General features: G+C 43.7%; 1 protein-coding gene across 2 annotated transcripts; it reads right to left on the bottom strand.

Moving 5' to 3' along the window:
* Positions 1–364: 364 nt before the first annotated feature.
* On the bottom strand, positions 365–3,496 carry DKK1 (dickkopf WNT signaling pathway inhibitor 1). 2 transcript variants are annotated; one of them, XR_006299726.1, is made up of 5 exons: positions 2,954–3,419; positions 2,565–2,727; positions 1,310–1,453; positions 793–1,189; positions 365–530 (listed from the first exon to the last, which is right to left on the bottom strand). XR_006299726.1 is itself a non-coding variant. In XM_043596138.1 (4 exons), exons 1-4 carry the CDS (start codon positions 3,197–3,199, stop codon positions 936–938), a joined length of 807 nt encoding a protein of 268 aa, XP_043452073.1. In that variant the 5' UTR covers positions 3,200–3,496; the 3' UTR covers positions 365–935. The 2 variants fall into 2 exon arrangements, 1 of the variants encoding a protein (XP_043452073.1); XM_043596138.1 differs by having other exon boundaries at positions 365–1,189; positions 2,954–3,496.
* Positions 3,497–27,267: the final 23,771 nt, after the last annotated feature.

A 27,267-nucleotide genomic window follows, 5' to 3' on the forward strand; every position in this document is an offset into this window, starting at 1 on the left:
AGCAGGCTCCAGGCTCTGAGCTGTCAGCACAGAGCCCGATGTGGGACTCGAACTCGCGAACCATGAGATGATGACCTGAGCTGAGATCAAGAGACGCTTAACTGACTGAGCCATCAAGGCGCCTCAGAAACTATTCTTGAAAGTAGTAACGTAAGATTCATTTTCATGATTATAGCCTGATGATTTGAATTTGTCAATGGAGAACATGTTTCTTTAATCTAGAATTGACCATTACTGTAGGACATTGAGACAATATCTTCCTCTGATCATCTTTCAACATGTTACCTTTCTGTCCCCGTAGTGCACATGCCCACACACACCCTTTTAAAAATCACAATGCCGAAATGTATTTGTACTCGTAACATTTCACGGTATTAAATGTCAAATTTTATTTCGAGCACTATCACAGCCTAGAGAGGAACATAATCTAAGCACTGAGATAGTACACTTCAGAAAATAAGCGAGTATGTCCATGATTAAGTTTAGATGCCTATTGTTGGTCATTCCGAAAGCTTCTTGCGTTCTGGAGTCTAGAATTAAAAGGGAAAGGGTTATACATTTAGCAAGTAGAAGCTGAAATTATTTATTTCAATTCAATATAGAACATCAGTCAAGATAATCAATGTGTACAAAAATTTACATAACAGGAGAAACAACGGACAATGCAGCACCTTTTAGAAAAATAATTAAGTCTTGTCGCATTTACAGGTAAGTGCCACCCTGAGCATTTACAACACAGTAATTTACTGCAATCAACGACAGGCGAGTTCCATAAAGAAACAAAGCTCTTACACTCCAGGTTTTCAGAAGGTATTATTGGAATGCTTGATCATAACCACAGGATTTGTACATCCTTTAGGACTGAGCTGACCAAAGTCACGAAAGGTTTTCATCGCATATATTATATAAAAGGAGTCTGTGTTTGGACGGCTGGCTCAGTGTCTCTGACAGGTGTGGAGTCTTGAAGAGTTACTGGCTTGATGGTGATCTTTCTGCATCCGGCAAGACAGGCCGTCTCCACAGTAACAGCGCTGGAATATCTCCAGCCCGTGGGAGCCCTTTCTCCTGTGCTTTGTGCACACTTGACCCTCCTTGAGGACAGGTTTACAGATCTTGGACCAGAAGTGTCGGGCACAACACAGCCCCGTGGCACAGTCTGACGATCGGAGACAGACGGAACCTTCTTGTCCTGGAAAGCGGGAGACAGCAGAAAAGGACATGGTCACTACTAAGCCTGCGTCATCTCACGGAGGAAATCCTGAGGACGCCTGGGAGGTGCTGACAAAGAAGGAAGGTGAACTGGCTTTACCTTTGGTATGATACAGTTTCGAGGGCAGCGTAGTTCTTCGGGAATACCCATCCAGGGTGCTGTGATCGTTACCAATGCTTTCGATAATGGTTTCCTCGATTTCTCCTCGGTGGAAAGGACTGTGATCAGAAGGCATACATATCCCTACGGGAGCAGGAGACGACAGTAACACATCACAGCCGGGAGTTAATCACCCACGGCTCTGAGAGCCCGTTCCGCCTGCACCAGCTTGGGATGCCTCGTTGCGGTGACGTGACTTGAAACACAAGCCACGCTCCCTCCTTAGGCACTCGAAAGCAACAGCCCCGATACAGCTGCCTGAAATACTTTTCTACCAACTGTGGTGGTGGCAGGGAGATTTCTGCCCATTTTAATATCACCCTTGGGGTAGAAAATAAAATTAGTCACTTACAAACTTGTCCTTAAAAATAACTTCTCTGCCCTGGAGGCTGGCCGGACCCATATAGGACCAGGTTACACTAAGGCAACACTAGCTGCCTGGAAGATGACAATCTCACCCACTAGTTATTTCCCTGTATAACTTCTCTATTACAGAGACTTGCTTAGTTCATCCCTGAGTATTACTGGGTCCTGCAGAGGGTTGCCACCCTTAGGTTTATTTCTGGAGACTTCTTTGAGTATTGGAGCCTACCCCTTTCAGACATTAAGTTTCAGTGCATCTGTGCTGGGGGGAGGAGGACTGATTTTAAGGTAGCAGGAGGTGGAGGCAGGCGTGGGGGGGGCAGCGCCCGGGGTGGTTGGGTACCAAGATCCCCCTTAAGGTGGGGGGGGGCCAGCCCAGAGAAACCCCTGTCTCCGGCCTGATACCAGTGTTAACGGGGTCACCAGAGGGAGGCCAGTGTGGCAGAGCCGTGAGAGACCCTGTAAGAAAATGGACAGGGTGCTGAATGCCCAGGCCGGTCCCCCAGGGCACGGTGAGCTTGTCCAGGGGGCCCCATCTTCTGTCCCCGGGGACGTCAGGGCGCTCTCTAGACACGTTTTCACGGAAGGGTTCCCTCGGAGGTGAGGAGTCGTGCTAAACGGGCGAGGGGCGCGGGTGAAGACGAGACGCCCCAGACCTCCGCTCCCCCGCCCCCCCCCCCCCCCCATTACGCCCTCGCAGCTCGTCAGGGCCACCTCCATGCAAACCCACTCGCAGGTGGCGCCGTCGCGTTAGCCAAGCCGGGAGCGTTTGCCTCCCTTCCGCAGGCGGCCCGCTTCGAGACGCTGGTCCAGGAGGGACTTGGGGACTCACCATTTTTGCAGTAGTTTCCCGGGCAGCACATAGCGTGACGCAGGCAACGCTTTCTGCGCTTCCTGCAGGCGAGACAGATCTGCGCGCCGGCGCCGGGCCCGCGGGGGGGGCTGGCGCAGTACTCCTCGGTGCCGCACTCCTCGTCCTCAGAGCAGGGGTACGGCTGCGGGGGCGGGGGGGGGGGCAGGGGTGAGGCACCTGCGCGTCCGAGGACCCGTGCCTCCGCGCGCGCCTCTCCAAAGCCGCGGTGCGCGCCGCCCCCGGGGCGCCCCGAGCCGCGCACCGCCCCACCTGGGACCCCCCACCCCACCTCACCCCACCCGCCCCAGCCCCTGCGGGGTCGTAGCGTGCCCGCTCCCCGGGCCCCCTCTCCCCGGGCCCCCGCTCACCTGGTAGTTGTCAACGGTCTGGTACTTGTTCCCGCCCTCGTACGGGGTCCCCGGCGCCGCGCTGACCGCCGAGCCCGGGTGCCCGGCAGCGCCGCCCAGCGCCGGGGGCAGGTTCTTGATGGCGTTGGAGTTGACGAGGACCGAGTTCAAGGTGGCGCTCACTCCCAGCCGGAGGTGACCGCAAAGGGCCGCCGCTGCCAGGGCGACCAAGACCCGCGTGGCTCCCGCTGCGCCCAGGGCCGGCATCGCGGAGGGGCTCTGGGGAGGGCAGGCAGGGACGGCGGGAACCGGTGGCACTGTGCAGGGGGTGGGGGTGGGGGCCTGGAAGCCGCGGCGCACGGCTGCGGTCAGCGCCCCGAGAGCCTGCCGCGGTCCCCGAGTCCCCACTGCGGGTGCAGGTCTGCGCCGCCACCGCCGCCGCGGCTGCCTTTATACGGCGGGCTTGAGCATCCCGGCCCCTCGGGGGAGACGACAAAGCAGGGATGGGATTTCAAAGCGCTGGGAGGGGCCGGAGGGTGTGTGTGTACACGGGGGGGGGGGGGGGTGGCGGCGGCTCGGCAGTCCCCACCCCGCCCTCCCCGGCGCGGCCGGTCCCCTGGCTCAGCTCGCTTCGGGGCGCAGACGACTGGAGCGGACGCGGGCGGAGGGAGGGACCCGGGGCCCCCCGCGCCCTCCCCTGGCAGCCGGGGTGGTGCTGTCGGGATCGGAAGCGCTTCAGAGAGCGCCAAGGTGGTGCTCCCCCCGACCACTCCGTGCGCCTTAAACACGTTCGGTGTTAAACTCAGCCCCTCCGGCGACCCGGGGGCTCTACCCAAAGGGCCCCGCGACAGGGCCAGGTAGCCGCCGCCGGCTGCTGATTAACCTTCCAGAGCCCCGCTTTACTCATTGGCAGTGAGTTCCTCGGTTTAAGTTGGTTCGCTTCGACCCCTTCCTTCCACCCCAGCCCCCCACCCCAGCCCTCCCCTCCCCTCCTCCCGCCGCCACCGCGAGAAAAATGTGCAAAGAGCAGGAAATTTGCACATCAAACGCGGGTAAGGGGGAAGAGGGACTAATTCTCTTTTGATGGGAAGTTTAGAGAGGGAGGCGAGAGACGCGTTTGGAAAGGAGTTCGGGGTGGAGGGAAGTGTCCGATAATCAGACTGTTGAATGCTTCTCTCTGGATGCGAGCAGCCGCGGCCAGGAGATGAACTTGATTAGGCAGGCGCGCGACATCAAAGTGGCCAGAGAGCCAACGGCCAGAGCCCGGGGGCTGGCTCGGTGGTCCTTCGCTGCCCGCCCTTCTCGGTGGTGGTTGACCCGGGCAGATAAGACAGCCTCGGGGCTCAGCGCCCGACTTCCTCATTAGTACTCCGGGTCGCGGAGCCCGGGAAGGCCCGGGTCTGCTCCCCGGTCGGACAAGCCGGGACCAGACGGGTACCCCGCCAAGGGAGATAAGACGAGCTGCGGGAAGGGGAAAAGTGAACCGGAACGTGAGGCGGCCGTCGTGTGGATCAGGGTTCAAAAATAGCGAAGAGCCGCCAGGGTGAAGAAGATTGTGCTGCTTACACATTCGAAAACCATTTACGAAACAAAAACCTGTTGGAAGCTCGGTGCGCTGGCATTGGGGTACCCTCCGGGTTATTGCTCTTTGGGGGGTGCGGATGCAATGATATAAACATTCAGGAGACTATTATCATCATGGTAGTAATAAAAAATAAAGTGCCCCCACTATTTTTATAGTAGGCTGATGTTATCAGTGTCAGAAAACGGACACCTGTTATGCAAGTTAATAAAAGGAAGAGATGATTGAATAATCGCTGTTGAACCAGCAAGATTAGGACATCCTAAAATTGTGCACCCTAACCTCTAAGGTGTTTCTTACTCCACACACACTGACCTATATTCATGACCCCCCCCCCCATCTCCACCAAGTACAGCCGGTGAGAGCCTTGAAGTAGGTGTAATCCCAAAGTTAAGAGGGGGAGGGGTTAAAAAAAAAAGTCTGTAATGGTCTGTGTTCTCATTGCTTGGGTTTCAGAGGTCACATTAAGAGCATCTTCCAAACAACCCTTTACTAATGCCTCTAATTAAACCGATATCCCTCCCATCCCAAATTCCATCTATCCCGTGAAATTTCCTCTGGTTTATTGGTAATTGCTTCTTGAAATTCTAATATGGACCAAATCCCACATATTTTTAAAAAGATCTTGTTATGGACACGTACAATGATCTAGGCTTGGCTACAACTTTAGAAGTTTTTGGCACAAACTGGAATTTGGAAACAAAGGGGAAGCTGTTTATATTCGTTGTATTTTTCTTTTCTTTTTTTTAATGAGCCTAAGAATCGAGTCTATATACCTTTTATGGAGAATAAGCAATAAGCCAGGTCTCTCTTAGGCAGAAAGGGCCGTATCTTCAGTTGACAGGAAGTTGATACGGATGGAGAGGTATTATAAAATAACAGGGTAAGGCTGTAGGGGACTTTAGGCGCCATAGTGTCACTTGCAAAATATTGATACTAATGCCAGTAATTGAGGTGTCGAGCACCTTGGTGTAGTAGAAAATCTCTACTCTGTTAACTTCTTACGATGCTGAGATGTGGAGAAAGAATCCCCTGACCTTGGGGAGGGTGAAAATACTTCTTAGTCCTGTTGTCCTACTTAAATATTTCTAAAAACGTGCTGTGCCACACTTCTGACCAATCTCTCTTCCTCTCTTTGAAAGACGTGGTATGCATTTCACAAATTTAGTTCATTAAGAGCTTGGATTCACAAATGAAACTATTGTCTGGCTCAGAAACAAGAGCACCAGTTAAATTAACAACAAAAGAGAACCCTTAACAAAAAGGCGTGTTTATAAATTCAATCTCAATCCCTGGATATGTATGTCTGTTGCGGTTTAGTATCGATGGAGCTTGGACAGAATCTACTGTGTTGAGCTAGGGGATTTTTAAGGTGGGGGGAGGGGTCTGTCTCCTTCCTTACTTACCATGCTGCTCCTGTCCTCCTGATCCGAAAGCTAATAAGTTGGTGAATATGTGAGTTTCTACCATGTGCTAAGCAGGGTACTTGGTGCTGCTCAATCAAAGTCGAGTGCTCAAGTTCTCTATCTTCAAGTAATTGAGTCGGGGGAGGGGTGGTAAGCTCACAAGTCACACAGAAGAGAAACCCAGTACGTGGCAAGCCTACTCTTCCTTCCCAATGGCATCATTTACTTTTTTTTTTTTTCAAGTAAATTTAGAGAGAACCCAGGATGTGTAAAGCCAACTCTTCATTCCCCATGGGAAAATTTACTTTTTTCAATGGAGTTTCCATCTGAAAACCCCTTCCGGGATTGAGTTTGTTCTCTGGCCACAAAAGAACAGGATGGGTAAGGGGGTAAAGGGAGGTTCATGGTTCCATCAGCAGCCAATTAACATTCAGTGAATGCCCATTGTATGCAAAATGCTATCCTACTACCTTGGAGAATACACCCCCAAACTATTAAAGGCACTCTCCTTGTCCTCGGAAGCCTTCAGTCTGGGAGTAGTTGGAGAAACAAAAATGATTATATGGGAATGGGGGTAAAGGTTTTTCCAGAACAGGTTCTATTTGGTCACCTACAAGGTCATCGGGAAGACCGAAAAAGGTCATTTCATTCTTTAGGGACCCCTGCCTCCTGTTTCATCTTTTCAATATTCCCATAATTAATGCAATAGGTTTAACATTTTGTGCAAGATTAAAAAAAATTTTTTTAATGTTTATTTTTGAGAGGGGGGGAGGGGGAGAGAGAGCATGAGTGGGGGAGGGGCAGAGAGAGAGGGAGACACAATCCAAAGCAGGCTCCAGGCTCCAACCTGTCAGCACAGAGCCCGATGCGGCCATGAACTCATAGACCTCGAGATCATGACCTGAGTCGAAGTCGGACACTCAACTGACTGAGCTGCCCAGGTGGCCCAAGATTTTTTGAATAGGTAGAATGTGTTTACCAATGTGGAATTAAACCTCCGAAGTCACCAATGGCAAGATGGTACGTGCGATCCCTCACGTTACAAGTGCGGCATTTCCACCTCGTCATCTGAGCCAGAGGGACAGACAGATACACCTCAAAAACACCATGCTATTGGCAGACAAGTTTTCCATCTTTCTGTGAGCTTCTTCTGTGATTGCTGCATATTGAATTCGCTCCCTGTCTCCTTCCCTCCTTCCCTTCTCTCTTTCTTCCATTCTTACCATTAAATTTGACTTGACTAGGAAAACATTAAATAAATGTCATTGCTTGTGGCGAATGTTGTCAACACTTTTGTTGGTACCGATCCTAAATTTAGAAGGAATTCCTCATTCCCGAGTTTAGGGGGAAAAAAAGTTATGACTTTCTTATCGGCCTTTAAAAGATTTTGGTGTTAATGCTATTCATGACGTTAAAGGGGTTTTAGACCAGGCCCGTGTTCGGACCCCCCCCCCCCCCGACTCCCCAGAGGCTGGATTAGGCTTTTCTGCACTCCTCAGTGCAAAGAGAAGGTGAGATTTGACAACAGTTATGTTGGTGTGGTCAGTGGAGATGGCCCACCCAGAAAAATCAGGCCCGCAGGTCGCTTTCCATCCCAGCTCAGAAGATGTGCTTTACAGGAGCAAGACATTAACAACCTAGCTGACAATAGAGCCCAGAACCCAGAAACTTTTAAGGAAAAACCAGAGAAGATCTTTCCTGACGTCCTGACGCTGAAAAAGGTCTGTGGTGTGGTTACAGAGATTGCAAAACGGCCACCCTAGCATCCTGCTAAAGGATTTGACATTTACAACCATGAGGACTGGCCAATGGCAGCAGAAAGCAGGATACAGGATCCTTTTGAAAACAGACTCCGGATCTAGAGAAATACCATTTTCCTTCATGTCTGAGTTCCTATCCTCTCCAAGGATCACCGCGTACAGAACCCAAGAAAGGTATCTCCTTGGGGTGTCAGGAGTCCGGCGCTGTGCCCTGGGGGCTTCTGTGACGCCTGCAGCTGCCTGGTCAATCCGGGGGGCTCGGTCAAACCATTTAATTCTAGCGTTGGTGTTGGTCTTTCAGTTATAAGATGACATGAGGGGGGCGGTGGAGAGGCCCCTTCTGACTAGGCAAGCCAGTCTCTCCCTTAAAAAAAAGAAAAATCATTGCCAGGAGGAGGCCTTTTGCATTCTGATTAAATAAGAATATCCTGTAAGAGGGCTCGTCAAGGACATCAATGCTGTATTTTGATTTTGAAGAAAACATGTAAGTTTTTTTCAGAGTTTGACGTCTCTGAAGATAGGTGAATACCTGAACCAGGGGATTTTTTTTTTCTTTTAAAGATGGTGATCTACACATACATTTCTAAATTTTGTCCGACGTTCATGGAGAAAATGCCGCGAATACGAACAGTCCAAACGGCGAACATGAATGACGGGAGCAGTTCACCCCGGTTAACCTTGAGTACGCCCCTCACACACACCTACACGGAGAGCAAGCCAGAGAGCGTGGGAAAGTTCTTTCTCTTCACAACACTGTCCTGTTTTGGAGCCGAATGCATTTCCCCACCCGTCACCGAATCTCACGCTTGGGGAGCCTCAAGGGGACCCTCAGGTGGAATATAGGAAGCGGGGCCTGGAAAGCATTCTGTGTCCCAAGACCCCGTCTCAGCGTGGGCGGGAGGGACCCGGGATGCAGGCCAGCAGCAGAACCCCGCACTCCTGGCTGGCAAGAGAAGGGACGCGTGATGCGTGCAGGGCTCTCCACCATCCTTGGGTCACAAAACCAGAGGGACCCTGGAGCTCCCCGTGTGCCACGTGCAAGGCCAGCGGGAGCCCTAGCAGGGGGGCCCCAGCTCAGAGGGAGGCCCAGCTCCGAGGGCGCCCCAGCTCCAGAGGGCGCCCCAGCTCCCAGGGCACCCAGCGGGAGGCCCAGCTCGGAGGGAGCTCAGAGGGAGCCCCGAGTCCCCCGCACGTGCCTGGGTGCCCGCAGGCTGCTCACGCCAGCGCCGCGCTGGGGAACGAAGCCTGTTTAGGGACTCGCCTTGAAGAGCGCAGATCAAAGGGCCCGGGGACCCCCGTCCTAATCAGACTTGAGCCCGGACGGCTCCCCCCCGACGCAGACCTTTGCGGGGCTTGGAGCATCTCTCGTGCTCAGCACGCTGGCGCGGCCGCGGCGACTCGCGGGGGCGCAGAGCCTCACACTGGATGGCTGCGTGGGTTCGGTGCGTGGTTCCCGCGCAGTTAGGGGCAGGGCCCCTGGGGCTCCGTCAGCGAGGGTGAGGGGGAAGGCCACGGCTGGGACGCGGAGAGCCCGGGGGACCGCGGGCGCCAGCGGGCCAATCCCGCTCTTCTGCTGCCCCCTGGTGGCGCTCCCGCGGAAGTGCGTCCTGGGGAAGACGCCCGAGGAGTAGCATCCCGCGGAGGAGTAGCACCCCGAAGTGTTCTCTCCAGAAGCTTCATTCTCCAGGTTCAGTTGTCTCGTGTTGTGCACCTCTGCGGCTCGCTACGTTACAGCCTCGTCCAGGGTGAATATTCTCTTGTTCTACTTAGCCTTCTACACAATGCCTTGCTCACAGAAGAATTTATTCCTTCATAAATTACAATTAAAATGAGAACTGGGACCCAGGATGTAGGTCCTCCCTTTATGTGTATGTAGTTCTCCCCCCATCGAAGTTGAAAGGCTCCAGGTTGTTAGAAATATATTACTGGGAAATTCTAGGCCAATCACATCTTAGACAAGACCCTACATGTGTAAGTATTCACAGAGAGTAAAAATATAGAATATTATTCATCTATTTGAGAAAATACTTATCATTTCATGTTTCCCTGTTCATAAAGGACATAAAACCTGTAGTCGTATGTAAAATCATAGTTATAACACACTATTTAATACTTGTATGTCTTTAGAGCTGATATAATGCACAGGTTAAAAAAAAACAAAATAACATATGCAAGTAGAGATAATATATGTATCTGTTATAATTATTGTTAGTAGCTATGCATTGTTATTATTTTACAGTTAATCATTCTAAACTACTCCCAAGGTTTTTCTTACAGCTAATTTTTCTTAAAGAGATGTCCTGGCAGGGGGTATAAAAAAAACCAAAAAAACATTTATCTGTAATCAGTATTTCTGTTAAAAAATAAAGATTTCTGGAAGATGTGTGCGAATACTATTTCTGAACATTCAATTTAATAAATATTTTTATATACTAAATTCTTATCTATAAGTTAGAGGCTAAGTGTAAAAGTACATATGATTATTTCAGTATTGTGATGTAAAATTTATCGGACTTTAAAGAAACAAATGAACCTCAAAGTTTTTCAAAATTGTTTTGATTGGACCCTGTCCACCTTTTGTGATGGAGCTGTATTCTCCACCAGTATTTCCATTTTCTTTTCACAATATTACTTCTGTCCGGCTGATTCTATTTACAAGAGACATAGTAAAGTGAGCTCTGTGTTTAACAGTGCATTTTGCAAATACCAATAGCTTTGTAAATTCCACTAAGCCACACACTTAGAAGGTATGAGAGTGTCAGGAAGAGAATCTAAGGGCTAATTAACTTTCTATCAAGTTCATCCCCTACCCCCTTCTGTTACTATGATTTACTATTATAATTTGCTAGTAATTTTAGAAAGGAACTGTGTTACAGCTGTGGTGTCTAAAGGTCTAAAGCTTTCAGACTGCTTCGTTGTTATAGTTCTTGATTCTAGGCAAAGTCCTAAATTTGTTAGGAAAATTACCTTGCGATGGTTTCATTGATGCATGGAGGCTAGAAAAACAAGTAAGTAAATAAGTAAATAAATAAATGGACCTTTTATTGGCAAGGGTGTAAGAAAAGAGAGAGAAAATAATAGAATTCTTTGCTGTTTTTGTAGGCAAGGCAAGTATCAGTCAATAAAAAGCGTTTATTTTCCTGAAAAAGACTATTAAGAACTCTGCAGTTCTGGGATTCTTAAACTGTTGTTTAAGAATAAACAGAAGAAAACTCCCCTAAGGATGCATGTTACAATGCAGATTCCCAGACCTCCCTCCTAACTCTTTTGATTGATCGCATAGGCTTGGGGGGGGGGGGTGGTTGGGGGCTCCCAGTGTTAACACTCTCCATTGGTTGAGTGTAAGCCAGGTCACCCTTAGGCTACACTTTGAAAAATTCCACCACTAACTCATCAGTCCCCACCAACCTGCTCCGTCCCCACCAACCTGCTCCGTCACCTCCCAAACTCCAAACTCCTTACTTTCTGCCCCTGGTTAAAAGTTAATTCCAAATACAGTGTTTTCCCGAACTTTGGAACGTTAGGCTTACATTTCCCCACGCTTGGCAACAACATTACACATAGGTACACATCTTCGCAGAGCCGTGGTCCTGGTTCCCATTTTGTGTATTTGTTGCGGGGCCCAGGAATATTTATTATTATTTTTTAATGTTCTACATGATTTTGGTGCAGGACCAGGTTTGGGGAAGATTGCCCTTGCTCAGGCTTACTGATCAAAAGGTCACCAGGAAGGGCACCTGAGCGTCTGATTTCGGCTCAGGTCATGATCTTGTGGTTTGTGAGTTCAAGCCCCACATCGGGCCTGCTTTGGATCCTCTGTCCTCCTCTCTCTGCCCCTCCCTCCCGTGCACTCTCCTAAAAATAAATAACTATTTTAAAGAAAATTAAACAACAACAAAAAAAGTCACCAGGAATGCTCGTAAAATTGCCTGCCTATGTGGGATGCTGGTAAATGGTAAGAACCAGCACTTAAAAAAATGCATAAAACTGCATAAACATATATGCACATGCATATACATTATATGTATAATTTATGTACATTGCAAAACTTTACTGCTATAAAGGATACACAGCACGCAATGTGCAAATACTAGAGCATATTCATTATTGCAAATATCCTCTAGCCAGTTGATTCTTACAGATGCTTAACTGTTTTTTTTTTTTTTTTGCTTAACTCTTGTATCCATAGCAAACGTACAGGTGTTAATTCAGCCACGATTTAACAAATGGAGTTGCATCACGGTCTACTAGGTTTTTACTAATCAGTCTGTCATTAAACCTGATATATGACCTACTCTTAAACTACTCTTGCCCTTGTGCAAATTGTATTCATTAAACAAAAACGGCTTTCAGCTTCAGTTTAAACCCAGCCCTGATTTTTCCTGTCTGCTGATATCTGTAAATACTCCCACTGAGGTTAAGTTCAAGGGAAAAATGTGAGTCCGTGAAACAAGCAGGTGGGAAGCAAGCTCACATTATGGAGTATTTCCACCATACTGAATCAAGTGACTTCTCTATCCCTGGTCCCAGGTGGTCTTTAAACCAAAGTTCACCTTCACCAGACTGTTTTCTCAAGGCAAACACACCTTCAGTAACCCATTCACTTCTCATGTTTCCTACTTCTCTTAGATTTTGACTTAGTTTTTTCTTAGCCTGTTGTCAACTTTTTGAGACATTTAAGAACAAAATTATATGTACATGTATATATAATGCATATAATTTTATGTTATAATACATGTATATATAAAATACATATAATTTATTCAGCATAACATTTTTTGTTGCTAAGAGGGTCAGTCCAAATAACCTAACTTCTTATTTCCCCAGAAATGAAAATTATTTAAGAAAAAAAAAATATACAAATGTTTTCAGACTGTGTTCTTATGCAACTTTTTCATGAAGCATTGTTTGCGAGATTCATCTATATTAAATTTAGCCAATGCATTTATTGTTCACGTCAGTATAATATTCCACTGTTTATCGGATTTAATAGTTCATTACCCACATGATGAATATTTCAATTTCTAAATTTTTTGCTACTTCAAAATGCTTATGTGGGTATCCTTACATGGATCTCTGTATGAGCATGTGTGGAGTATTTTTCTAAAAAAATATATCAAGTATTGAGTTGTAGAATATGAACATTTTCAACTTTATTAAATATCACACAACTGTTCTTCAGAGTTGCTGTAATAATTCACATTTGTACGAGCACTATGTAAGAATTTTACATTGCTATACCTTTTAACATTTATTTTATAATTTTAATTTGCAGATTGATGGGTACAGATGGGTGCTTTTCATTCTTAAACTTCTAGTGACTGATTATTAATGAACTCAGATATATATGCATGTATTTTTATTCTCTGGAAGAGACTTGACCAAACTTCGTATTTATTTAAAAAACTTTTTTTTAAGTTTATTTGTTTTGAGAAAGAGAGTGAGCAGGGGGAGGGGCAGAGAGAGAGGGAGGGAGAGAAAATCCCAAGCAGGCCTCACACTGTCAGCACAGAGCCCAATGCAGGGCTCGATCCCACGAATCAGGAGATCATGACCTGAGCTGAGATCAAGAGTCAGACACTTAACCCACTGAGCCACCCAGGCGCCCCATGACTTGACCAAACTTCTTAGGCTGTGCAACAAATGACACAAAGAAATTACAGGCTACTCTTGAGGTTATAGGAGCAAATATCTGAAATATAACATTGGTAAATCAAAACTAACCTAGGTATTCGAGATGCATGTCATGGCAAAGATATATGCAAGCCAAGGAAGCACAGGTGTTTATTGCTTTTTTTTCATGGTAAATGTACTCTTTAATCCCCATCACCTACTTCACCCATCTCCACCCACCCTCTGGTAGCAATCAGTTTGTTCTCTCTCCTTAAGAGTCTGTTTCTTTGTTTCTCTCTCTTGCTCACTTGTTTTGTTTCTTAAATTCCACACACCAGTGAAATCATATGGTATTTGTCTTTCTCTGACTTATTTCGCTCAGCAGAATACTTGCTAGCTCTATTCGCGTTGTTGCAAATGGCAAGATTTTGTTCTTTTTTATGGTTGAATGACATTCCACTGTGTGTCTGTGTGTGTGTATACACATGTGTCTGTGTATATATATCATATATATCACATATACGTGTATATATATCATATATATCTCACATGTTTATTCATCTATCAATGGACACTTAGGCTGCTTCCATAGTTTGGCTAATGGCAATGCTGCTATAAACATAGGGATGCATGTATTACTTCAAATCAGTGTTTTTGTATTTTGGGGGTAAATAACCAGTAGTGTGGCTACTGGATCATATAGTAATTCAACTTTTTAATTTAATTTTTTTTCAAAGAACCTCCATACTGTTTTCCACTGACTGCATCCCACTAATAATGCATGAGGGATTCTTTTGCCCCACATTCTGGCCAACACCTGTTGTTTCTTGTGTTTTTGATTTTAGCCATTCGGAAAGGTGTGGGGTGACATCTCATTGTGGCTTTTTGGGTGTTGAGTTTTATAAATTCTTTACATATTTTGGATAGTAACCCTTTATCAGATATGTCATTGCCAAGTACCTTCTCCCATTCAGTAAGTTGCATTTTAGTTTTGTGGATTGTTTCCTTCATGGTGCGGAAGCTTCTTATCTTGATGTAGTCTCAATAGTTTGTTTTTGCTTTTATTTCCCTTGCCTTAGGAGTCGTATCTAGAAAGATGTGACTATGGCCTATGTCAGACATTACTGCCTCTGCTTTCTTCTAAGAGTTTTATGGTTTTAGGTCTCACATCTTAATCCATTTTGAGTTTCTTTTCGTGGATGGTGTGAAAAAGTGGTCCAGTTTCATTTTTCTGCATATTGCTGTCCAGTTTGCCCAGCACCATTTGTTAGAGACTTTTTTCCCTTTGTATATTCATTCCTCCTTTGTCAAAGATTAATTGACTTAATAATGTGGGTTTATTTCCAGGTTTTCTATTCTATTCCATTGATCTATGTGTCTTTTTTTTTATGCCAGTACCATACTGTTTTACTTACTACCACTTTGTAATATAACTGAAAATCGGGAATTTTGATATCTCTGGCTCTTTTCCTTTTTCAAGACTCCTTTGGCTTTTCAGGGTCCTTTGTGGTTCATACAAATTTAAGGATCATTGTAGCTCTGTGAAAACTGCTGTATTTTGAGAGGGCTTGCAGTGTATCTGTAGACTGCTTTGGGTGGGATAGACATTTTAATAATATTTGTTCTTTCAACCCAGGAGCATGGAATTCATTTCCATTTTGTGTGTGTGTTGTCTTGTTGTGTAGTTTTCAGAGTGCAAGTCTTTGACCTCTTTAGTTAGGTTTATTTCTAGATATTTTCTTGTTTTTGGTGCCATTGTAAAAGGACTGTTTTTGTTTTGTTTTGTATTTATTTTTATTTTATTTTATTATTTTAATATGAAATTTATTGTCAAATTGGTTTCCATACAACACCCAGTGCTCATCCCAACAGGTGCTCTCCTCAATGCCCATCACCCACTTTCCCCTGCCTCCCACCCCCCATCAACCCTCAGTTTATTCTCAGTTATTAAGAGTCTCTTATGGTTAGACTCCCTCCCTCCCTCTCTCTCTCTCTCTCTCTCTTTTTTTTTTTTGTTTCTTCCCCTCCCCCATGGTCCTCTGTTAAGTTTCTCAGGATCCACATAAGAGTGAAAACATACAGTATCTGTTTTTCTCTGTATGACTTATTTCACTTAGCATAACACTCTCCAGTTCCATCCACGTTGCTACAAAAGGCCAGATTTCATTCTCTCATTGCCAAGTAGTATTCCATTGTGTATATAAACCACAACTTCTTTATCCATTCATCAGTGAATCCTAGGACTGTTTTCTTAATTTCACTTTCTGCTGCTTCATTTGCGTTGTATAAGGATGCAACAGATTTCTGTATATTGATTTTGTATCCTGAAACTTTACTGAATTCATCTATTGTAGTGTTTTTTCAGTGGAGCATTGAGGATTTTCTATATGTAATATCGTGTCATCTGCAAATAGTGAGAGCTTTACTACTTTGGATACCAGTTTGGATGCCTTTTATTTCTTTATGTTGTCTAATTCGAGCACTGTGTTGAATAAAAGTGGTGAGGGGGGACATCCTTGCCTTATTCCTGACCTTAGGGGAAAAGCTCTCAGTTTTTCCCTATTTAGGATGACCTTTGCTGTGGGTTTTTCATATATGGCCTTACTATTTCGAGGTATATTCCCTCTAGACCTAGTTTGCAGAGGGTTATTATGAATAGATGTTGTACTTCGTGAAATCCTTTTTTGCATCTATTGGAATGGTCATATGGTTCTTATCCTTTCTCTTACGGATGTGACATATCACATTGATTATTTTGCAAATATTCAACCACCTTTACATCCTGGGAATAAATCCCACTTGATCATGGTATATGATTTTTTAAATATATTGTTAGATATGGTTTGCTAATATTTTGTTGAGGAATTTTGCATCTGTATTCATGAGAGATATTGGCCTGTGGTTCTCTTTTTTTTTGTGGTGTCTTCTTCTGGTTTTGGTATCAGGGTAACACTGGCCTCATAGATTGAATTTGGAAGTTTTCCTTCCTCTCCTATTTTCTTGAAATAGTTTGAGAAGAACAGGTAGAATTCATCTTAAGTTGTCTGGTCCTGGACTTATGTTTGTTGGGAGTTTTTTGATTACTGATTCAATTACATTGGTGATAAAAAATGGTCTGGTCAAAGTTTCTATTTCTTCCTGCTTTAGTTTTTGGAGGTTGTATGTTTCTAGGATTTTTTTTTGCCTGCTTTCCTTGTATCGGTAATTTCTGTTTAGAATAAGAGTGACAGACATATACAATAGACATTTACATAATCGCCACTTGCTAAGGTGAACATTATATATGAAGCTCAATATCCCTCAAAACGAAATAGTAAAATGTTGCTAAATAGAAAGGTCATTTTCTTTTACCTTAAGTACAATTTTTGCCAACTTGATAACTGAACAGTTCACCTCTTTTGGGGACAGATGGCTATGTGCATAATCTAGAAGTGATCGTTAGAATACTATAATTATTACCTTTGCAAATATAATGTAAGCCTTCATGTATTTACACACTTCTCCAACTGTTTAATGAATGTCTAACATTGTGTCTAGGAATTTATCTATTGCTTCTAGGTTGTCTAATTTGTAGGCATATAGGTATTCATAATCTGCTACAATTGTCAGATTATCTGTGGTCTTTATTTTTATTCCTGCACTTTCGTGTAATTTTGTGTATTTGTGTTCTCTCTCTCTCTCTCTCTCTCTCAACTCTGGCTAGATGTTTATTAACTTTGTTGATCTTTTCAAAGAAGCAGCTCCCGGTTTCATTTTTTTCCCCCAATTTCTATGTATTTATTTCTGTTCTAATTTTTGTTATTTCCTTCCTTCTCCTGGGTTTGGGTTTTGTTTGTTTTTCTTTTTCTAGCTCCTTTAGGTGTAAAGTTAGGCTGTTTATTTGTTTATTCTTCTAGCTTCTTGAGGTAGGCCCATATTGTTATAAACTATCCTCTTAGAACCACTTTTACTGCATTCCAAAGATTTTGGGCTTTGTGTTTTGACTTCCATTTGTTTCCATGAACTTGTGGATTTCTTCTTTGATTTCTTGGTTTACCCATTCATTGTTTACTAGCATGTTGTTTAACCTCTGTGTATTTGTGTTCTTCCCAGGTTTTTTTCTTGTGGTTGATTTCTAGCTTTATTGCACTGTGGTCAGAAAAGATGCTTGGTATGACTTTGGTCTTTTTGAATTTGTAAAACTTGTTTTCTGGCCTAATAAGGGATCTCTTCAGGAACATGTTCTGAGTGCACTGGCAAAGAAGGTATTCTGCCATTTTAGGATGGAATGTTCTGAATGTCTGCTAAATCTGTCTGGCCCACCATGTCATTTAAAACCACCGTTTCCTTGTTGATTTTCTGTTTGGATGATCTGTCCAAAGATATAAATGGGGTGTTGAAGTTTCCTACCGTTATTGTATTACTGTCATTTATTACCTTCATGTTTGTTATTAACTCTTTTATATATTTGGGTTCTTGCATGTTGAGTGTACAAATATTTACAGTTGTTATATCTTCTTGCTGTATTGTCCTCTTTATTATTATATATTGTACTTCTTTGCCTTTTGTTACAGTCTTTGTTTTACAGTCTATTTTGTCCCATATATGTATTGTTACCCTGGCTTTTTTTTGACATCCATTTGCATGATAGGTGGTTCTCCATCCCCTCACTTTGAATCCACAGGAGACGTTAGGTCCAAAATGAGTCTCTTGTAGGTGGCATATAGGTGGTTCTCATTTTTTAAAAATCTGTTCTGTCACCCTGTGTCTTTTGATTGGAATGTTTAGTCCATTTACATTCAAAGTAATTATTGAGAGGTGTGTATGTATTACCGTTTTGTTACTTCTCTTGTGGTTGTTTTTGTAGTTCTTCTCTGTTCCTTCACTCGCTGTCTTCTCTCACAGTCTGTTGGCTTTCTTTAGTGATATGCTTGGATTCTTTTCTCCTTATTTTTTGCATGTCTATTCCCGATTTTTGATTTGCGGTTACAGTTAGATTTGTATGTAACATCTACTGCATATAGCAGTCTATATTAAGTTGATGGTTGCTTAAGTTTAAACCCATCCTTTACTCTTCTACCCCCACAACATCTTAGGTTGTGGTGTCATATTTTATATCTTTTTATTTTATGAAACCCTTGACTGATAGTTACAGAAGTATTTATTGTACTATCTCTGTGTTTTTGCTTTTCATATTTTGTCTTATGGTCTTTTCTTTCCACTCAAAGAGTCCCCTTTAGTATTTCTTGTAGTGCTGGTTTAGTGGTCATGATCTGTTTTAGTTTTTGTGTATTCTAGAAACTCTTTATCTCTCCTTCTATTCTGAATGATGCCTTTGCTGGATAGAGTGTTCATGGCTGCAGATTTTTCCCTTTCAACACTTTGAATATATCCTGCCACTCTGATCTGGTTTGCAAATTTTCTGCTGAAAAATCTGCTGGGAGCCTTATGGGGTTTCTCTTGATTGTAACTGTTTTCTTTTCTCTTGCTGCTTCAAATTATTTTTTTCTTACTACTTTTTTGCCATTTTAATTACTATGTGTCTTGGTGTGGACTCAATGAGTTGAACTTTTGGGGTGATCTCTGTGCTTCCTCATCTGGATATCTGTTGCTTTTCCCAGATTCGAGAAGTTTTCAGCTATTATTTTTTCAGATAAATTTTTGCTCCCTTTTCTCTCTCTTCTTCTTCTGACGTCCCTGTAATGTGAATGTTATTACGTTTGATGGAGTCACTGAGTTCCCTAAGGCTATTCTCTATTTGCCTAACTTACTTTCCTCTCCTTGGTTCAGCTAGTTTACTCTCCATTACTTGGCCAGATTGTTAATTTGTGCCTTTGTTTCACCTTGCCTATTTATTCCATCTAGTGTATTTTTAATTTAATTTATTGTGTTTTTGATCTTTGATTGGTTCTTGTTAATCTCCCTGTTAAAGGTCTGGCTGGTATCCTCCACTCTTTTCTCAAGTCCAGTGAGTGATTTTCCAGTCATTGCTTTAAATTCTCTAACAGGCATATTACTTATATCCATTTCTCTCTGGTCTCTTACTATGGTTTATTGTTTTTTCATTTGAGAGATATGACTCTGTCTCCTCATTTTGTCTAAACGTTGGCTGCTTTTCTGTGTGTTAGGAAAGTCAACTGCTTTTCCTCCTCTTATTGGTAATAGCCTTATGAAGAAGAAGTCCTGTCGTGCCCTGCAGTTCAGTGTCCCCTGTTCCTTAGGACGTGGAGCATCAAGAAGTGTTTCCTATGTCTCTTGTGTCTGCTCAGCTGCTGGCTCTTGGTCTTTTTCCTTCAGTCCAGTTGTCTGCAGAGGGTCTATTGTCCTGTTATGGACAGTGGCCCCTGGTCAGGTGGGGCACATTTTAACAAGGTGTGCAGTGGTCTATTATAAAATGAGACCTGCTCCTGCCACCACTGAGGTCCCTCAAAATGCACATGTCAGACGTGTTGTTGGCAGGGTGTTCGCTAGTCTTTTTTTTTTTGGCGGGGAGGGAGTTTGGTGCAAGCAAGTTAGGTGACAAGTGGTGGCACCATGCTGGTTCCAACAGGTGACCATGGTTTATGCTGTCTGCCCATTGCTTTGTTCCTGGAGGGTGATTCCTGTGATTCTTGTCTTTCTGGGCTCATGGTGAGATCAGCACATTGCTCTAACCCCCATCTGCCCCCGCTGCTGGCTTTAAGTCCTATCTACAAGGACCGTTTGTTGTGTTGTCTGTTTAAGAAGGGGGGGTGTTCCTCTTCCTAACACCCTCAAGGCTCTCCCGGAGCCCAGCCCACTAATGTTTTAAAATCCGAGGCTTTGGCCCCAGAAAATCTCGAACCTGTCATAGGTTAGATCTATGGTTGTAAGAACTCAAGAAATTCACCCTCTCCCCCTTTCAGAGGCAAATGTTACAGGAGACTGTCCTCCCCCTTCATGGGCTCCCTGATGCAAAAGTCTGTTTTTCCACCCTTCTCTGAACCACTGGCTCCCTCCTCATCATGGAGTACCACAGTGTGTTTTGTACACGGACCACATCTTCGCCCTTCCTACCTTCTTCAGGGTGGCCTCTTCTCTACCTTTAGTTGTGGAACTTGTTCTGCCAGTTATCAGGCATTTTCTAGGTTATTTATGCTGCTACAAGTGTTTTCTAGTTGTTTCCATGGGATGATGCAAGCTTTGAGTCCTCATGCTCCGCTGTCTTCCCAGCTAACTCCGGAGGTGGTTTAGTATCAGAAATATATAAAATCTGTATCAAAAATCTAATGGTAAAATTTTAATCTAGAAAAGGCAAGGATGCCAACTGTGATTTCATCATTTTCTATTTACCCAGGTTTTTTTTCCAGCCCATAAGTTCAAGAAAATAAATTAATTGTTGGAACTAGGGAGAATGAAATAAGCCATTTTATTCAGAGAGGATAGTATTTTTTTAATACATAATTTATTGTCAAATTGGTTTCCATACAACACCCAGTGCTCATCCCAACAGGTGCCCTCCTCAGTGCCCATCACCCACCCTCCCCGCCCTCCCACCCCCCAACAACCCTCAGTTTATTCTCAGTTTTTAAGAGTTTCTTATGTTTCGGCTCCCTCCCCTCCCCCATGGTCTTCTGTTAAGTTTCTCAGGATCCACATAAGAGTGAAAACATATGGAATCTGTCTTTCTCTGTATGACTTATTTCACTTAGCATAACACTCTCCAGTTCCATCCACGTTGCTACAAAAGGCCATATTTCATTCTTTCTCATTGCCATGTAGTATTCCATTGTGTATATAAGCCACAATTTCTTTATCCCTTCATCAGTTGATGGACATTTAGGCTCTTTCCATAATTTGGCTATTGTTGAAAGTGCTGTTATAAACACTGGGGTACAAGTGCCCCTATGCATCAGCACTCCTGTATCCCTTGGGTAAATTCCTAGCAGTGCTATTGCTGGGTCATAGGGTAGATCTATTTTTAATTTTTTGAGGAACCTCCACATTGTTTTCCAGAGTGGCTGCACCAGTTTGCATTCCCACCAGCAGTGCAAGAGGGTTCTCATTTCTCCACATTCTCACCAGCATCTAGAGTCTCCTGATTTGTTCATTTTAGCCACTCTGACTGGCATGAGGTGATAACTGAGTGTGGTTTTGATTTATATTTCCCTGATAAGGAGTGACATTGAGCATCTTTTCATGTGCCTGTTGGCCATCTGGATGTCTTCTTTAGAGAAGTGTCTATTCATGTTTTCTGCCCATTTCTTCACACTGGATTTGTTTTTCAGGTGTGGAGTTTGGTGAGTTCTTTATAGATTTTGGATACTAGCCCTTCATCCTATATGTCATTTGCAAATATCTTTTCCCATTCCATTGGTTGTCTTTTAATTTTTTTGATTGTTTCCTTGGCAGTGCAGAAGCTTTTTTATCTTCATGAGGTCCCAATAGTTAATTGTTCCTTTTAATTCCCTTGCCTTTGGGGATGTGTCAAGTAAGAAATTGCTGCAGCTGAGGTCAGAGAGGCTTTTTTCCTGCTCTCTCTAGGGTTTTGATGGTTTCCTGTCTCACATTCACGTCCTTTATCCATTTTGAGTTTAATTTGGTGAATGGTTTAAGAAAATGGTCTAGTTTCATTCTTCTTCATGTTGCTGTCCAGTTCTCCCAGCATCATTTGTTAAAGAGACTGTCTTTTTTCCATTGGATATTCTTTCCTGCTTTGTCAAAGATTAGTTGGCCATACTTTTGTGGGTCAAGTTCTGGGGTTTCTATTCTATTCCATTTGTCTATGTGTCTGTTTTTGTTCCAATACCATGCTCTTGATGATTACAGCTTTGTAGTAGAGGCTAAAGTCTGGGATTGTGATGCCTCCTGCTTTGGTCTTCTTCTTCAAAATTACTTTGGCTATTTGGGGTCTTTTGTGGTTCCATACACATTTTAGGATTCCTTGTTCTAGCTGATGCAAGAAGAATGCTGGTGCAATTTTGATTGGGATTGCATTGAATGTGTAGATAGCTTTGGGTAGTATTGACGTTTTGACAATATGTATTCTCCCAATCCATGAGCATGGAATGTTTTTCAATTGCTTTGTATCTTCAATTTCCTTCATAAGCTTTCTATAGTTTTCAGCATACAGATCTTTTACATCTTTGGATAGGTTTATTCCTAGGTATTTTTTGATTCTTGGTGCAATTGTGAATGGGATCAGTTTTTTTATTTCAATTTCTGTTGCTTCATTATTGGTGTATAAGAATGCAACTGATTTCTGTACATTGATTTTGTATCCTGCGACTTTGCTGAATTCATGTATCAGTTCCAGCAGACTTTCGGTGGCGTCTATTGGGTTTTCCATGTATAGTATCATGTCATCTGCAAAAAGTGAAAGCTTGACTTCATTGTTGTCAATTTTGATGCATTTGATTTCCTTTTGTTGTCTGATTGCTGATGCTAGAACTTCCAACACTATGTTAAACAACAGCGGTGAGAGTGGACATTCCTGTCATGTTCCTGACCTCAAGCAGAAAGCTCTCAGTTTTTCCCCATGATATTAGCTGTGGGCTTTTCATAAATGGCTTTTATGATGTTTAAATATGTTCCTTCTATCCTGACTTTCTCGAGGGTTTTTACTAAGAAAGGATGCTGAATTTTGTCAAATGCTTTTTCTTGTTTATTTTTTTTAACTTTTTTTTTTTTGAGACAGAGAGAGACAGAGCATGAACGGGGGAGGGGCAGAGAGAGAGGGAGACACAGAATCCGAAGCAGGCTCCAGGCTCTGAGCCATCAGCCCAGAGCCCGACGCGGGGCTCGAACTCACGGACCTGAGATCGTGACCTGAGCCGAAGTCAGACGCTTAACCGACTGAGCCACCCAGGCGCCCCTGTCAAATGCTTTTTCTGCATTGATTGACAGGATCATATGGTTCTTTTTCTTTTATTGATGTGAGGTATCCCATTGATTGATTTGCAAATGTGGAACCACCCCTGCAGTCCGGGAATGAATCCCACTTGATCATGGTGAATAATTCTTTTTATATGCTGTTGAGCTCAATTTGCTATTATCTTATTGAGAATTTTTGCATCCATATTCATCAGGGATATTGGCTTGTAGTTTTCTTTTCTTTCTGGGTCTCTGTCTGGTTTGGGAATCAGAGTAATGCTCGTTTCATAGAATGAGTCTGGAAGTTTTAGTTCCCTGTCTATTTTCTGGAACAGCTTGAGAAGGATAGGTATTCTCTACTTTAAATGTCTGGTAGAATTCCCCTGGGAAGCCATCTGGTCCTGGACTCTCATTTGTTGGGAGATTTTTGATAACTGATTCAATTTCTTCACTGGTTATGGGTCTGTTCAAGTTTTCGATTTCTTCCTGTTGGAGTTTTGGAAGTGTGTGGGTACTTAGGAATTTGTTCATTTCTTCCAGGTTATCCAGTTTGTTAGCATATAATTTTTCATAGTGTTCCTTGATAATTGCTTGTATTTCTGAGGGATTGGTTGTAATAATTCCATTTTCATTCATGATTTTTTCTATTTGAGTAATCTCCCTTTTCTTTTTGAGAAGCCTGGCTAGATGTTTATCAATTTTGTTTATTTTTTTAAAAAACCACCTCTTGATTTCATTGATCTGCTCTACAGTTATTTTTAGATTCTATATTGTTTATTTCTGCTCTGATCTTTATTATTTCTCTTCTTCTGATGGGTTTGGGGTGTCTTTGCTGCTCTGCTTCAATTTCCTTTAGGTGTGCTGTTAGATTTTGTAGTTGGGATTTTTCTTGTTTCTTGAGATAGGCCTGGATTGCAATGTATTTTCCTCTCAGGACTGCCTTCACTGCGTCCCAAAGCGTTTGGATTGTTGTCTTTTCATTGTCATTTGTTTCCATATATTTTTAAATTTCTTCTCTAATTGCCTGGTTGGCCCATTCATTCTTTAGTAGGGTGTTCTTCAACCTCCATGCTTTTGGAGGTTTTCCAGACTTCTTCCTTTGGTTGATTTCAAGCTTCATAGCATTGTGGTCTGAAAGTATGCATGGCATAATTTCAATTCTTGTATACTTCTGAAGGGCTGTTTTGTGACCCAGTATGTGATCTATCTTGGAGAATGTTCCATGTGCACTCGAGAAGAAAATGTATTCTGTTGCTTTGGGATGCAGAGTTCTAAATATATCTGTCACATCCATCTGATCCAATGTATCACTCAGGGCCCTTGTTTCTTTATTGATCCTGTGTCTAGATGATCTATCCATTGTTGTAAGTGGGGTATTCAAGTCCCCTGCAGTTACCACATTCTTATCAATAAGGTTGCTTATGTTTGCAATTAACTGTTTTATATATTTGCGGCCTCCTGTATTTGGCGCATAGACATTTACAATTGTTAGCTCTTCCTGATGGATAGACCCTGTAATTGTTATATAATGCCCTTTTTCATCTCTTGTTACAGCCTTTCATTTAAAGTCTAGTTTGTCTGATATAAGTATGGCTACTCCAGCTTTCTTTTGACTTCCAGTAGCATGATAGATCTCCATCCCCTCACTTTCAATCTGAAGGTGTCCTCAGGTCTAAAATGAGTCTCTTATAGACAGCAAATGGATGGGTCTTGTTTTTTTTTTAATCCATTCTGATACCCTGTGTCTTTTGGTTGGAGCATTTACATTCAGTGTTATTATAGAAAGATGGATTTAGAGTCATTGTGATGTCTGTAGGTTTCATGCTTGTAGTGATGTCTCTGGTCCTTGGAACATTTCACTCACAGGGTTCCCCTTAGGATCTCTTGTAGGGCTGGTTTAGAGGTGATGAATTCCTTCAGTTTTTGTTTGTTTGGGAAGACCTTTATTTCTCCTTCTATTCTGAATGGCAGACTTGCTGGATAAAGGATTCTCGGCTGCATATTTTTCTGTTCATCACATTGAAGATATCCTGCCATTCCTTTCTGGCCTGCCAAGTTTCAGTAGATAGGTCTGCCACTAGACTTATGGGTCTCCCTTTGTAAGGGAGCCTGTTTATCCCTAGCTGCTTTCAGAATTCTCTCTTCATCCTTGTATTTTGCCAGTTTCACTCTGATATGTCATGCAGAAGATCGATTCAAGTTACGTCTGAAGGGAGTTCTCTGTGCCTCTTGGATTTCAATGTCTTTTTCCTTCCCCAGATCAGGGAGTTCTCAGCTATGATTTCTTCAAGTGCGCCTTCAGCCCCTTTCTCTCTCTCTCTTCCACTTCTGGAATTCCTATGATACGGATATTGTTCCGTTTGACTGCATCACTTAGTTCTCCCCTCATACTCCTGGATTTTTTTATCTCTCTTTTTCTCAGCTTCCTCTTTTTCCATAGTTTTATCTTCTACTAATTCACCTATTCTCTCCTCTGCCTCTTCAATCTGAGCTGTGGTCACCTCCATTTTATTTTGCACCTCATTTATAGCATTGTTTAGCTCCTCATGACTATTTCTTAGTCCCTTCATCTCTGTAGCAATAGATTCTCTGCTGTCCTCTATGCTTTTTTCAAGCCCAGCGATTAATTTTATGACCATTATTCTAAATTCTTGTTCTGTTATATTGCTTAAATCATTTTTGATCAATTTGTTAGCTTTTGCTACTTCCTGGAGTTTCTTTTGAGGAGAGTTCTTCCATTTCGTCATTTTGGATAGTCCCTGGGGTGGCACAGAACTGCGGGGCACTTCCCGTGTGCTGTGCAGAGTAACTTGTGTTGGTGGACAGGGTCGCAGTCAGACCTGATGTCTGTCCCCAGCCCACCGCTGGGACCACAGTCAGACTGGTGTGTACCTTATCTTCCCCTGTCCCAGGGGCAGGACTCACCCTGTCTGGGCTGCATGCACACTGCCAAGCTTGAGGTGCTGCTTTGATGGGATTGGCATATTAGCCCAGGTGGATCCACAAGGTGCACAGGGGCGGGAGGGGCAGGCTCAGTTCACTTTGCCTTCGGTGGTCCGCTTAAGGAGGGGCCCTGCGGCACCAGCAGGGAGGCAGACCTGTTGGAGGGATGGATCCTCAGAAGCACAGCGTTGGGTGTTTGTGCAATGCAAGCAAGTGCCGTGACGGGGAATGGTTCCCTTTGGTGTTTCGGCTGGGGGATGGGCAAGGGAGATGGCACTGGCCAGTGCCTTTGTTCCTCGCCAAGCTGAGCTCTGTCTTCCGGGACTCAACACCTCTCCCTCCCGGTGTCCTTTTGCCCTCCCGCTCTACGAGCAGAGTTGTTGACTTATAATATTCCAGATGTTAAGTCCCGCTGGCTGTCAGAACTCACTCCGTCCGGCCCCTCTGCTTTTGCAAGCCAGACTCGGGGGCTCCGCCTTGCCGGTCGGGCCACCCTTCCACCACCCCGGCTCCCTCCTGCCAGTCCGTGTAGCGCGCAACTGCCTCTCTGCCCTTCCTACCCTCTTCCGTGGGCCTCTTGTCTACGCTTGGCTCCGGAGAGTCTGGTCTGCTAGTCTTCTGGCGGTTTTCTGGGTTATTTAGGCAGGTGTGGGTGGAATCAAAGGACCAGCAAGACACGGTGAGCTCAGCGTCCTCCTATGCCACCATCTTCTAGAATAATCCCCAGAGATGGTAGATTTGTCCTTAGAAATAAGTCAAGAGAAGACAAATGAATTAGTAAGATTTCATCAAGCATGCTGGACATAAAATCGATATACCAAAAAATCAATTTAAGTTTTCTATGCCAATTAAAGAGTTCAAGAGTTTACAAATATTTTATTTTACTTTTTTTCTTTACAAATTTTATTTAAATTCCAGTTAGTTAACAATATTATATATATATATATATATATATATATATATATATATATAGTAAAATTTTTTAATCTTTATTTATTTTTGAGAGAGAGACAGAGTACAAGCAGGGGAGGGGCAGAGAGAGAGGGAGACACGGAATCTGAAGCAGGCTCCAGGCTCTAAGCTTTCAGCACAGAGCCCAATGCAGGACTTGAACTCACGAACTGCGAGATCATGACCTGAGCTGAAGTCAGACACTCAACCGATGGAGCCATCCAGGTGCCCCAACAAATATGTATATTTTCAAAGATGTCCTTTAAATAG

Source organism: Prionailurus bengalensis, chromosome D2, assembly GCF_016509475.1.
Source record: "Prionailurus bengalensis isolate Pbe53 chromosome D2, Fcat_Pben_1.1_paternal_pri, whole genome shotgun sequence".
NCBI classification, from domain to species: Eukaryota; Metazoa; Chordata; class Mammalia; order Carnivora; family Felidae; genus Prionailurus; species Prionailurus bengalensis.